The following is a 14289-nucleotide window of genomic DNA, read 5'->3' as shown; positions in this document are numbered from 1 at the left end:
GATGCTTACAACAAGATGGAGGGGAGGGGAAGGGAGAGAGTGAGACACCGCACTTAGTAATAGAAAATAAATTATAAGAGATGGAAAATAAATCATAAATATTAGAGGGCAGGAGCCAGAGAAGAGAGAGGAGAGGACATGTCCTCAGTGCATCGTCCCCCTGCAGCCTAGGCCTATAGCAGTATAACTAAGGGATGGTTAAGTCCAGCACTAACTATAAGCTTAGTCAAAAAGGAAAGTCTGAAGCCTGAACTTAAAAGTAGAGACGGTGTCAGCCTCCAGAACCCAAACTGGGAGCTGGCTCCACGGGAGAGGAGTCTGATAGCTGAAGGCTCTACCTCCCATTCTACTTTTAGAAACTCTAGGAACCACAAGTAGACCTGCACTTAGAGATCGTAGTGATCTGTTGGGAGAATATGGTTCTATGAGGTCTTTCATACATGATGGAACTAGGCCTTTCAGGACCTTGTATGTAAGGAGGAGGATCTTAAATTCAATTCTAGATTTTAAAGGGAGCCAATGAATGAAGCAAAGCTCCACACTGCCTCCTTCTGGCAAATCTGAAACACTCACAATGTATCATAAAAAAAAGTCTTGTAGAGACAACAATGAGTCATTATGGCTCATTTTTGAATATCTCTCTGACAGAAATGCTATTGGCACAATAAAATTAACCAAAATTATATAATTGTAAGACTTTAGTCTACTACAATTCGACACGTTAAATAAGAAATACGACATGATGTTAATTTGATATTTTGCTGTGTCATCTTAAAGCCACACAATTATGTAGTGTAGTTGAAAAGTAATGTGGATGGTGAATCAAATCCCAAACCACTCATGAACCAACGACTGACATGTGAATTTCTCCTCTGTCTAGATTGCACTTCATATTATTGACCACTAGATGTCCTACTCGAACACGGTGTCACTGAAACCTCGAGTAATGAACCACTTTTTGAAGCTTCAAACTAAACCTCGATCACCCATCCCTACATAAAAGTAGAGTCTGTCATGAATTGTTCCACATGAAATGTTCATCGTAAAACAACAAACTGCTTTACTGATTAAATCTCCTCAGTTTAACTTGACAAGAAGAGAAAACAACACAAACAGTGAGATCACACTGTCACAACAAAACATGACTGTGTATGTTAATTACTGACATATTTGACTTTATATGCAAAACAATAATGATGGAATTATTTAAAAGTCTAAAGCTAAATGCTCTCTTGATGACGGGAGATTATTGACAAATGAGACGACTGTTCACTCTCACAAATTATTTTTAGAAGAAGGAAACTCTTGAACCATTAACACTTTTTCACCACAGTGACAGGACAGAGAACAGAGTCTGCCTTCAGTTCACATCCTTCTTTGTGAGCACATTCATGTTGCTCCGTTCAGACACTACGTAACCGTAGTGGATGTTATTTAGCAGCTGATGTGTTTTACCTGCAGACACAGCAGAGAGAGGAGCCACCAACATGAGGTTTAAAGTAGCAGAAGCTGGATTTGTCGTCTTCCTTCTCTCCTCATCAGGTACTTTGAGTTTCTGTTTTTCACATTTCACTGAAGCTGTAGCTGCTTGTTGTAGTGAGTAAATACTTCCTGTTAGAATGGACACAGACATAAACCAGACTGTTAAACTCTGTGAAATATTGGTTTTATTTCTGTTACTGCAGAGCTGATTATTGAGTTAAATATGAGATTCTTTAAGATTCATCATTCAGCTTTTTTAAATGGAAACGTTTCAGTCATTGATCAAGCAGTGAAGATACCAACTAATATTTATCAAATGTTCCACAATCTCAATGAATTTAGTCACTGTGTCATTTTGTAAAGATAATTCATTAATTAAAATGTTATATAGAATATTTATTAGTGATCATGACGTCATTAAAATAACTTCAAATCACCTTCAGTCATTCAACATGTCTCTGTCATGTATATATTATAAATGTATCATTACAATTATCATATATCATGAAAGAAACACAAGATATACTGTGTGAGGGAGGAGTTCACACTGTACTTCACACAGCAAAGTAAAAAAACAAAAACTACTTCCATTTCTATGTCACTTCTCTTTTTCTCTGAACTTGTCCTCTTCCGTTTGTCTTCTTCAGTTCATCTGTCTCATGTCTCTCATGTTAAATCATCACTGTTTCTTCACTACATCCTCAGAGAGTGTGACGTCCTGCCTCAGCTCACGTACACATTAACTGCAGAAATCATCTTTTTAAAGCACAACAGTTAATTGTGGTCTCTGATGTTCTCTGTGTTCCAGTGGTTCTTGGTCAGACTGATCATGGAGTGACTTACTCTTCTACTCAGATCTGTGCTGTAGAAGGATCAACAGTGGAAATAAGCTGCAGCTACACATACCCATCCAGAATAAATGACAACGTCACCGTGGTTGAAAAAGCTGTATGGTTTACTAAAATGGAAGGTGGTGAACCTGTGGATCTGATGACAGAGGCAGAGTTTTCAGGTCGTGTTCAGTATCACTGTGATGAGAACAAGTGCACTCTGAGAATCTCAGACCTTAGAGAGAGAGACTCAGCTGAGTACAAGTTCAGACTCACAACAAACCAACCAGGAGGGAAATATACTGGTTCACCTGGAGTCACTCTGACTGTCTCAGGTCAGAATTTCTCCTCCACATATGTCAAATGTGAAACATGTCATTACTGTTACTGAACTATTGATGAATGTGTTTATTTAATGGGTGACAATAGTTGAAATGATATTTCTCTGTTCACTTCAGTTCTCCATGTAGAGGCCAAGAAAACGTCTCCAATATTGTATCCTCGCTGGGCAGAGGTGAAGTGTCAGAGCAGGTGTCGTCTATCTGCTCGTTCCTACGTCTGGTATAAGAATGGAGTGAACATGAACAAAGACACTGATTCGATTGAACAATACTTTGATTATGGAGACAGTGTTTCCTGTGCTGTTAAAGGATCTGAGAAGTTTCCCTCTCCTCCACAATGTGAGTTTACTTCAGTCTTCCACTAACTCAGTGTCATCTCTGAACCAACCATCAGTGTCTTTGTTTTAGAACAACTCTTCCTCTATTCCTCTTCTCAAATTTGATCTCTGTGGGGTTAGGTTTAAATGTTTTTCAAATCATCTCTTTTGCTTTTTCTTTCAGGTTCTGTCTATAGAACCTGCAACAAAGTGACTTACACCGACAGAAGCATCTGTGCCATCGAAGGTTCATCAGTGAACATTTCCTGCACATACAGTCATCATGATTATTATGATGATGTTGTGTCAAAGTTCTGGTTCAGTCCTGATCGTAGTCGTCAGTGGATGAATCCCTCACAGCCTGAGGACCTGAGTAAAGACTCCCAGTATTCAGGTCGTGTTCAGGTCCTTGAACCAGAGACAAGAAGATCCACTCTGAGAATCACTAACCTGACAGAAAGTGATTCATCTGAGTATCACTTCAAATTCAAGACACGACGGTTTGAATGGAGAAGTGTTTTACCTGGAACAACTCTGACTGTCACAGGTACTGATGAACTCTAACTGTGTAGGTGGATGTATCTGTGCATTGAGTGTTTAAACAGATGTGACATTACTGTTGTGTTGTCATGTGCAGCTCTGCAGGTGCAGGTGACCAGAATAATATCAGTCCATCAGTCTCAAACTGAGGCAGAGCTCAAGTGTCTCAGCAGCTGCAGTCCAGCTGGTCGTCTTTATGTCTGGTTCAAGAACCAACAGAGAATCAGGACACAGCAAACTTCTACTTTGACAGACAACTTTTCTCCTGGAGACAACGTCTCCTGTGCTTTCAGTGGACATGAGGATTACCGCTCTCCTTCAGTCTGTGAGTTTACTTCACTCTGGCTGTCATACCTCTACTAGACACCGTATCATACTGGACAGTTATTTTGGGTGTTTTACTTCACATAGACACTTATCTTGATATGTTTCTGTAAAGGAAGTAACCTTGCACAAATTGCGCAATGTAACTCTCAAGATTAATATCAGGTTTGCTTTAAAATGTTTCAGTTCCCCTTAAACTGACAGAAAAACTTCAAAAGCATCATGTTACAACAACATAATAATCTCCCTCTATCTCCAGATCCGTCAAAGCTTTCACCTGTATCAGTGAGTCCCTCTGGTGAGATAATGGAGGGTAGTTCAGTGACTGTGACTTGTAGGAATGATGCTAACCCAGCAGCTAACTACACCTGGTACAAAGGTAACCAACCACTTCCTCTGGGACCAGGAGGTATTTATCATTTCACCTCCATCAGCTCTGAGGACAGAGGGATCTACTACTGCAAGTCTGAGGATCAACAGTCTGTATCTGTATTCATAGACGTCCAGTGTAAGTAAACATCAACAGATCTGTTGTCAGCTGGATTTAAATGTTGAAGATGATACAGTTGGAGTTCAGACTGTGATCTTTCAGTACAGTTAATAATGACTGAGTAGCTTCTCTCTATATTCTCCTCCAGATCCTCCAAAGCTTCCCTCTGTATCAGCGAGTCCATCTGGTGAGATAGTGGAGGGTAGTTCAGTGACTCTGACCTGTAGCAGTGATGCTAACCCAGCAGCTAACTACACCTGGTACAAGGAGAATGAAGACTCACCAAAAGCTTCAGGACAGATCTTCACCATCACTGAATTCAAAGCTGAACGCAACGGGAGTTATTACTGTGAAGCCCATAACAGAAGAGGACGTCATAATTCCATCACCTTACATCTGATTGTTGTAGTAGGTAAATAAAGATTAAAATATCAGTTCACTGCATCAGAGATTATCAACAAGTCACTACAGAGAAAAACACTAGTGATTCTAAAACAATAACATCTCCTGTCAGGATTTTTTATAGACTGGTCTGTTTTCCTTCGATCAATCTAAACAACCAACTCTATTACTGAGACACAAAGACCTCATATCAGTGTTTGTCCATTCGTAGGAAAATTACCAGTAATACTGAATGTCATCAGATTAACTTTGGTGGTGCTGGTGCTGATTTCTCTGCTTCTTTTGATTCTGTGTATGAGGTAAGTCTGTTTCTTTTTTTTTTATTTTACAATTCAGTCATTTACTTTTAAATTTGTATTCATCCGTCGTCTTATTTCTTGGATTCCATCCAGGAAGAAGAAACTCTTCAGCTGTGGGACTGAACCAAATGAACCTGTGGAGGCTATAGAGGTGAGAGAGATCAGAGCATGTGAACCGAACTGATTATTAACCATATACTGAACTGTAGATGTGAACTGTACCACAGAACAAATCAAGGAAGTAATTTGATCAGTGTAAAAATCTTTGAATATTTAATGTTAAGTCCTGATAATAAAATAAATAAATACAGCACATGGTTAAAACAAGTGAAGAGTGAGAGTACTGAGAAATATCTTCTTTTTACAGATGCAACAAAACCTCAGACATGACTCTTCTATTTCAAAGTAGAAGTTATTCTAAGTTGGCACATAGGTGTGGTGGTTAGCACTGATGCCTCCACGTGAGAAGGTCTGGGTCCAGGTTTGAGTCCAGGTTCGGCTCTTTGTGTGTGGAGTTCACTGTTCTCCCTGTGTCTGCATAAATGTTTGTTTGTCTCTCTTTGTTAGTCCTGAGATAGACCTCTGCTACCCTGAGGATGAGATACTAGATACTAGACAATGAGATGATGCGTTATTCCAGATCTGACATGTCACAATTTACATGACACGACGATGTGTTCTGGTACCTTTTGTTGTGCACTTTGATTTTCTTTGTATTTCTGTTTTCTTTTGTGATAGATTTTCTCTTTATATTTCACTTACTTTTACACTGTTTCTCTCTTAGTTTTCACCTTTTGTTGAATTTGTGGTTTGAGTAACAGAATATTAAATCAAGCATAACATTATGACCACCTTCCTTATATTGTGTTGGTCCTCATCCCTGACTCATTGAGGCGTGGACTCCACTAGACCCCTGAATGTGTGCTGTGGTATCTGGCACAAAGATGTTAGCAGCCGATCATTTAAGCGCTGCCTTGTGTTGCATGGTGGTGACTCCATAGATCAGACTAGTTTGTTCAGCACAACCCACAGATACTCACCTGAGGAATTTGGAGGCCATGTCATCACAGCAAACTCAAATCAACTGTCTAGCCATCACAATTTGTCCCTCGTTAAACTTGCTGAAATCCTCATATTTGCCCATTTGTTCTGCTTCTAACTTTGAGGACTAAATGTTCACCCACCCACTAACAGGTGCCATGATCAAGAGAGATGATCAGTGTTATTTACTTCACCTATAAGGGGTCATGATGTTATGCCTGGTCTGTGTATATTATACATTTAGGTTCTGAGGAATTCAGATAGAGAGAAAGATAAATTCTTCAAAATAAACATGTTGAACAGAAAGCTCAAACTCAAACCTGTAGTGTCGACATTGTTGCAGTTCCATCTCACTGCAGCAGAGGGCGACAATATGCAAGAAGTTGTGGATTTCAGCTGTAAATAAACAGTTTTATGATAATAAAGATTTTAAACATTCCTTAATGAACATGATGTTTTGTTATTTTGTCTTTCTTTACAATTTCTCATAATGATGATACAACTTTCCACTCTGTGTATTAAGTAATTATAACCATTCCCCATATTCTATTACCAGCTCTTGTCTATCCATAAAGGTGTGTCCTAGTTAGCAGCGGGTCATTGATATACTATACAGCGACCTGTTTGAAGTTTTATGTAGGAATGGATGATCGAGGTTTTGTTTGAAGCTTCAAAAAATGGTTCATTACCCAAGGCTTCAGTGATACCATGGTCGAGTAGGACATCTAGTGGTCAATAGAATGAAGTGTAATCGAGAGGGTTGGATTCACACTTGTCACTTATTGGTTTACGAATCGTTTGGGATTTGATTCGCCATGCACGTTACTGTTCAGCTACACTACACGGTTGTATGGCTTCAAGGTGACAAGAATGAAGACTCACCAAAAGCTTCAGGACAGATTTTCACCATCACTAATAGCAGACCTGAACACAGTGGGAATTATTACAGTGAAGCCCAGAACAGAAGAGGATGTCATAACTCCATCTGTCGTATGATTTCAGATTATTATATAAATCCTCCAGAGGGCATTTTAGATAAACTTTATAGAAAGTTCACTGAGGAACTTGCTTCATGTTCGAGGTTGATGATATTAATTAGATGATTAAAAGACAGACAACTAGTGTGTGATTGTAAATGTGATATATGTCTGACTTCTCTTTACAAGATCTCAATTTCTAAAGAATTTCACTGATGCTGATTCCTTTGTTTCTGTTGAATCAGTGGATGACGTAAAGCAATGTTCGGTTTTCCGGAAAAACTGAGCTGTTCATGGATGGCATTTTAATTTTGTGAATAAATGGATGTGTTGTCATTGGATTAAACACAGAAACGTTCATAACAACACAATAAACTATACCTTCACAACAGAAATGCAGTAGCAAGTGAGAGAGGGGAGCACAGCACCTGACAAGAAACAGGTGACGACTAAATTGCAGCTGAATAATGCCCTCACACAAAAAAATGCCAACATAATATATCACCAAATGGTAGTACCCGAAATATCACTATATGAAATACTCAAGATTAAACTAATAACATGACAACAATAAAAAATACAATGCACAGCTCATGGCGTGAATGGCGCACACTCAATACACAGCAATCAATATACAAAGTCACCATACACGATATACCACAGCCAAACAGCCATTTCAGCACCACATGCAGGTGGACAGCTCTGTGAGGTTGTGTCCCCCACACATCATGATTTAAACAATATTTAAACCATGGCCTGGGTCAATCCTCGATTCTGATTGGCTGCGGGATGTACATTAAAAGGGGATAATGGACACCAATAAAGACATTCCGGTCAACTTGCCTGATGACACTTCTAAATCATTGTGCTGTCTCAAACAGTTTGGTAACCGTGGCAACAGAAACACAGACACAGACTCTGTCCAGTCGACCAAGGAAGGAGGAGAATCCAGTGTTGCCAGTGTTAGGAGTCTGAGAGCTGGCATTAATCGCCACTTTAAAGATGTAAACACATAGCACATACAACTGGACTACAAAAAGTGTCTACAGAGGGAATTGCGTTCATGAAATGAAAACTGCTGACATTTCACTGGGGATAAAGTTTGTTCTTTATAAACTATTGCATGATGATATTTTTGACACAGAAAAAGCTTACAATTCCCTCCTGCCCAGCTGCACCCTCTAGTGCAGCCACTTTTTTGTATTTGTTATGTGGTAGAGTTGTTTTTCTGTGTTGGATTACGTTTTTTGTAATGTAACTGTAACATTAAATTTGCTTTGTTATTGCCACCAGTCCTTACTTTCTTTCAGTCTCTATGGGTAGAGCTTGGGGATGTTCATGAAAGTAATTGAGAGTAACTGAGAATTTGCTAAGTGTTAAGCCTCTTGAGGGCAAAAAGTTCATGTCTGACACAAACATCTTTAGAACTCTTATCACTTGACTACTGCAAAGCAAAATACATGTTTATGATGATTTATGCATTGAATAATAAAGAAGAAAATGCGATGGATTGTGACATTGAAATAACATTTGAAAGCTCAAAGATTTGCATGGTTTTGTATTTACGACTATGTGCAGCAGTAGGCACGAGATGCACTGGACATGAAGTTGATGAGTTTCTAGAGGCCAACTTTTAATCACCAAACCAAGAGATTTGTTTAAGTGAACCTTGCAGGTATTTCCAGGTGTGTTATTAAAATTTGCATCACTTAGATGAGCTCTAAAACAGTCAGTGATTGTTTTCCGTTTACATGTTGTACAATGTACAATGATAAGTCAGACTTGAAAACTTATATCAGAATCTCTCTGTAATTGTGAGAGTATTTAGCTTTAGGTTATTAAATCATTTCATCATCATTCTTTTTGTTGACAGAATGTGATCTCACTGTTTGTGTTGTTTCTTCTTTTTATCAAGTTAAACTGTGGAGTTGTATTAAGGGAAAAAGTGGTTGGTTGTGTTATGATGAACATTTCATGTTTATGACAGAGTGTCAAGTTGAAAGAATAAATCAGAACTAAACATTGTTGAGGTTTAAAATCTTTATTCTGAATATACTTTTGTGTTGAAGTGGAAGGAAACATTTCACTGCGTGTACAGCACAGCCTCCAAAATGTGGAAATCAGACAGCTCTGTAGTTTGGACATGGTTGCAATTCCCTCTCCCTGCAGCAGAGGGCGAAAGTTTATTAGTAGTTGAAGATGCCTGGCTGGTCCTGTGACACTTAAGGCGGCAGGACCTGATAACTTCCAAGGACGTGTCCTAAACATAGGACTGAACAACTGAATGAGGTGTTCACAGACTTTTTATCATCTTCCTCCAGCAGTGGCGCCAACCTGTCTTAAGATCACCACCATCGTGCCTGTACAGAAAACCCAGACAGAACTCTCTGATTTTCACCCTGTGGCTCTCACACCTATGATGAAATGCTTTCAACACCTGGTAATGCAACACATAAAAAAATGTCTCTGTCTCCTTAGACTCTCACTCACCCCAACCTCGTGACAGTTAAACCACTGATGAGAAAAAATAAATAAATAAACTTGACTATAAAGGACTCAAAGTAAATAAGGAGAGTTTTTCAAAAGAAATAAAAAAATTAAGCTTTTCAATTCATGCTCTGGGCCCGATTAGACCCCCTGGAGGGTTTTTGGCCTGTGGGCTGTATGATTGACACGTCTGGTTGCCAGTGAGTTCTACAGGAAGGTGAAGCTGATGATGAGCTGCTGGTGCGACATGTCGACGCTGTTGCGGCTCGTCAAGCAGAGGGTGATTGTGTTCAATTCATTTCAAGAAAAAGATAAACAAACCTCCATCATAGATACATATATCAAGCTGAAGAAAACAGGTTGAATCTAATGATATAACACATAGCTGATGATCTTATGTGACAGTTTGTGAGTATAGCAGGAATCATGGGCAGGTTGGTGAATTGTTCATCTGGTAGGAGTGAACAACTGGAGGAGGCCATTAAGACTGGGGCAGATGTAGTTTATGGAGCTCCACAGGTCTGATACACAGCACTCCAGACCATGAAGACTGGGCTGGTTGATGAAGCCACGGCAGCAGATGTAGCTTAGAACTCCACAAGTCAGATATTCAGCACTCCAGACCAGAGACCCTCACAACAAGATGGAGGGGGAGGGGAGGGGAAGGGAGAGAGTGAGACACAGTGATTAGTAACAGAAAATAAATTATAAGAGATGGGAAAAAAAAGATATAAATATTAGAGGACAGGAGCCAGAGAAGAGAGAGGAGAGGACATGTCCTCAGTGCATCGTCCCCCTGCAGCCTAGGCCTATAGCAGCATAACTAAGGGATGGTTAAGTCCAGTACTAACTATAAGCTTTGTCAAAAAGGAAAGTCTGAAGCCTGACCTTAAAAGTAGAGACGGTGTCTGCCTCCTGAACCCAAACTGGTTCCATAGGAGAGGAGCCTGATAGCTGAAGGCTCTACCTCCCATTCTACTTTTAGAAACTCTAGGAACCACAAGTAGACCTGCACTTAGAGATCGTAGTGATCTGTTGGGAGAATATGGAGGTTCATAGACAAGGCTTTCAGTTGTAGTGGGAATTTAGATCCATTTAGAATTCTATAGGACCAATGAATGAAGCAAAGCTCCACACTGCCTGCAAAACTGAAACACTGACAATGTATAAAAAAAAGTCTTGTAGATTAAAAAGAGTCTACATCATTGCTCATTTTTGAAATCTCTCTGACAGAAATGCTATTGGCACAATAAAATGAAACAAAATTATATTACTTTAAAGGCTTTAGCCAACTACAATTAGACACGTTAAATATGAAATACGACATGATGTTTATTTCATGTTTTACTGTGTCATCTTAAAGCCACACAATCATGTAGTGTAGTTGAACAGAAATGTGAATGGTGAATCAAATCCCAAACGATTCATGAGAAGTGTCACGTGTGAATTTCTCTTCTGTCTAGATTGCACTTCATATTATTGACCACTAGATGTCCTACTCGAACACGGTGTCACTGAAACCTCGAGTAATGAACCACTTTTTGAAGCTTCAAACTAAACCTCGATCATCCATCCCTACATAAAAGTAGAGTCTGTCATAAACTGTTCCACATGAAATGTCTTTACTGATTAAAAGTCCTCAGGTTAACTTGACAAGAAGAGAAAACAACACAAACAGTGAGATCACACACTGTCACAACACAACATGACTGTGTGTGTTAATTACTCACATATTTGACTTCATTTGCAAAACAATAATCATGGAATTGTTTAAAAACTTAAAGCTAAATGCTCTCTTGATGACAGGGAGATTACTGACAAATGAGATGACTGTTCACTCTCACACATTACTTTTAGAAGAAGGAAACTGTTGAACCATTAACACATTTTGACCACAGTGACAGGACAAAGAACAGAGTCTGCCTTCAGTTCACATCCTTCTTTGTGAGCACATTCATGTTGCTCCGTTCAGACACTAGGTAACCGTAGTGGATGTTATTTAGCAGCTGATGTGTTTTACCTGCAGACACAGCAGAGAGAGGAGCCACCAACATGAGGTTTAAAGTAGCAGAAGCTGGATTTGTCGTCTTCCTTCTCTCCTCATCAGGTACTTTGAGTTTCTGTTTTTCACATTTCACTGAAGCTGTAGCTGCTTGTTGTAGTGAATAAATACTTCCTGTTAGAATGGACACAGACATAAACCAGACTGCTAAACTCTGTGAAATATTGGTTTTATTTCTGTTACTGCAGAGCTGATTATTGAGTTAAATATGAGATTCTTTAACGTTCATCATTCAGTTGATTTATTATTGATCATGACGTCATTAAAATAATTTCAAATCACCTTCAATCATTCAACATGTCTCTGATATGTATATGCAATAAATGTATTATTACAATTATCATTGATTATAAAAGAAACACAAGTCATACTGTGTGAAAGGAGTTCACACCGCACTTCACACAGCTATGTAAAAATACTACTTGTATTTTTATGTCACTTCCTTTTTCTCTGAACTTGTCCTCTTCCATTTGTCCTCTTCAGTTCATCTGTCTCATGTCTCTCATGTTAAATCATCACTGTTCCTTCACTGCATCCTCAGAGAGTGTGACATCCTGCCTCAGCTCACGTACACATTAACTGTAGAAATCATCTTTTTAAAGCACAACAGTTAATTGTGGTCTCTGATGTTCTCTGTGTTCCAGTGGTACTTGGTCAGATTGATCATGGAGTGACTTACTCTTCTACTCAGATCTGTGCTGTAGAAGGATCAACAGTGGAAATAAGCTGCAGCTACACGTACCCATCCAGAATAAATGACAACGTCACCGTGGTTGAAAAAGCTGTATGGTTTACTAAAATGGAAGGTGGTGAACCTGTGAATCTGATGACAGACGCAGAGTTTTCAGGTCGTGTTCAGTATCACTGTGATGAGAACAAGTGCACTCTGAGAATCTCAGACCTTAGAGAGAGAGACTCAGCTGAGTACAAGTTCAGATTCACAACAAACCAACCAGGAGGGAAATATACTGGTTCACCTGGAGTCACTCTGACTGTCTCAGGTAAGAATTTCTCCTCCACATATGTCAAATATGTCATCGTGTCATCACTGTCATTACTGTTACTGAACTATTTGTAGCACTCCTCTCAGTATTCACATGGATGAGGGCAGTCCTTCTGGGTTCTTTCATCTATTTGTTCTAACCCTGATCTTTCAGTATTTTAATGTCAGCATGGGTATCGTTTTCCCAGTGCACAATAAGTTTTACAATTACATGAAATCACCTTCTAACTTACAGTTTCAACAAAACATTTTTTAACGTAAGTGACTTTAAGCGTGAAATAACCCTTTTAAATCAGGCAAATAGAAATGAAAATGGCCAACTCAGGTTTTTAGCAACATAAATGTCAATTATTTATTTTAGGAAAGAATGAATTTAGTATCAAATTAAAACAAAAAATAATGATATATAGGTCGTTTCAATCTTCAAATGAAATTTACCTGTTTCACAGGACAAGCAATGAGAAATAATGTTTTGGTTCATGTCTGTCTTTTATTTTGTGATCATGTTTTGAAGTTTCCTGTTTTATTTTGTCAAGTTTCTGGATTTCCTGTCTGTCATGTTTCCTTGTGGTTTTGTCATGTCTGCCTGTGTCATATTGTGTTTCCTGTTTTATTTTGTTAAGTTTTGGGTTTCCTGTCTGTTTCCTCGCGTGTCCCTTAATTGTTCATTGGTTTCTCCTGCTGTGATTGCCCTCATAAGTTTGCCCTGTGCCTACTTTCCTGAACCGGTCGATGCACCGGCAGCACACACCTGTGTTCCCGATCCTGAGCCCATCGCCATACCTGCAGCCCACGCCTATGTTCCCAACCCTGAGGAGCCAATCGTTGCGCCAACAATCCACGGCCACGTCCCTGAACCTGAGCTGGTCGATGCGCCGTCCACGCCCCCTCGTAGCGGGGGCGTGGGGTGAGTGATCGCCGCCCCACTGCCTGCGGCTCGGACCCGGCCCCCCGTAGTGCCCCTCGTTCCTGATCCTGAGCCAGTCGCCGCCACCAGCCCACACCTACGTTCCCAGCCCTGAGAAGCCAATTGGTGCGACAACAATCCACGCCCACGTCCCTGAACCTGCTACGTCTGGCCGGTTCCTCGGCCGCCCTGCAGGTCACCTGCCTTGAGAACTATTGAGACCTCTTGGCCCTTCGATATAGCTCATTTTGTGTTAAAATGACAATATGTGGGCTGCAAGTTCACACCTATTTCTTCTCTCTCTGTGTCCCTACACACACAACCTATCTGCTTCGCATCCCTCACAGGAGTTGGTCAGTAAAGCCCCTTTGACAACGAGCGAAAAACGCTCCGACGCTGATATATCTGCCTATTGAATTCTGACTCGATGGCCTGTCAAACTGTATCTTTGTAGAAGCTTCAGCTCAAAAACAAGTTTTGGTCTACTCCCATGAAGGCTGATCACTGAAGGCCGTTCTGTCTTTTTAAACTTGTTTATTACATTCTACTCTTTTATCAAGTTATTTTAACCTTCATGAACTATTAATTACAATTTTTAATAAAAGATTCACCTACAGATGAAAATATTTAAACTAAATATTATCTATTATGTATTTCACGGATATTGATTTTTAACAGGGTTACATATTGATGAATTATTTAATGGGTGACAACAGTTGAAATTATATTTCTCTGTTCACTTCAGTTCTCCATGTAGAGGCCAAGAAAGCATCTCCAATATTGTATC

General features: G+C 39.6%; 2 protein-coding genes across 3 annotated transcripts in view; both read left to right on the top strand.

Moving 5' to 3' along the window:
- Positions 1 to 1382: 1382 nt before the first annotated feature.
- On the top strand, positions 1383 to 6508 carry LOC125001688 (B-cell receptor CD22-like). The gene is made up of 10 exons (XM_047577255.1): positions 1383 to 1542; positions 2291 to 2647; positions 2771 to 2992; positions 3155 to 3517; positions 3608 to 3835; positions 4094 to 4342; positions 4473 to 4736; positions 4938 to 5025; positions 5119 to 5176; positions 5393 to 6508. Exons 1-10 carry the CDS (start codon positions 1488 to 1490, stop codon positions 5432 to 5434), a joined length of 1926 nt encoding a protein of 641 aa, XP_047433211.1. The 5' UTR covers positions 1383 to 1487; the 3' UTR covers positions 5435 to 6508.
- A 4942-nt stretch (positions 6509 to 11450) lies between these two features.
- LOC125001704 (B-cell receptor CD22-like) overlaps positions 11451 to 14289 on the top strand; it is a 39108-nt gene continuing 36269 nt past the window's right edge. The window contains exons 1-2 of one of the 2 annotated variants that reach the window (XM_047577256.1): positions 11451 to 11637; positions 12237 to 12593. In XM_047577256.1, coding sequence (XP_047433212.1) covers positions 11583 to 11637; positions 12237 to 12593 — 412 coding nt within the window. In that variant the 5' untranslated portion in view covers positions 11451 to 11582. The remainder of the gene's footprint in view (positions 11638 to 12236; positions 12594 to 14289) is intronic. The other variant, XM_047577257.1, reaches the window with a different exon arrangement.

This window comes from Mugil cephalus, chromosome 2, assembly GCF_022458985.1.
Source record: "Mugil cephalus isolate CIBA_MC_2020 chromosome 2, CIBA_Mcephalus_1.1, whole genome shotgun sequence".
Taxonomy (NCBI): Eukaryota; Metazoa; Chordata; class Actinopteri; order Mugiliformes; family Mugilidae; genus Mugil; species Mugil cephalus.
This window is presented reverse-complemented; position numbering and strand designations above follow the sequence as displayed.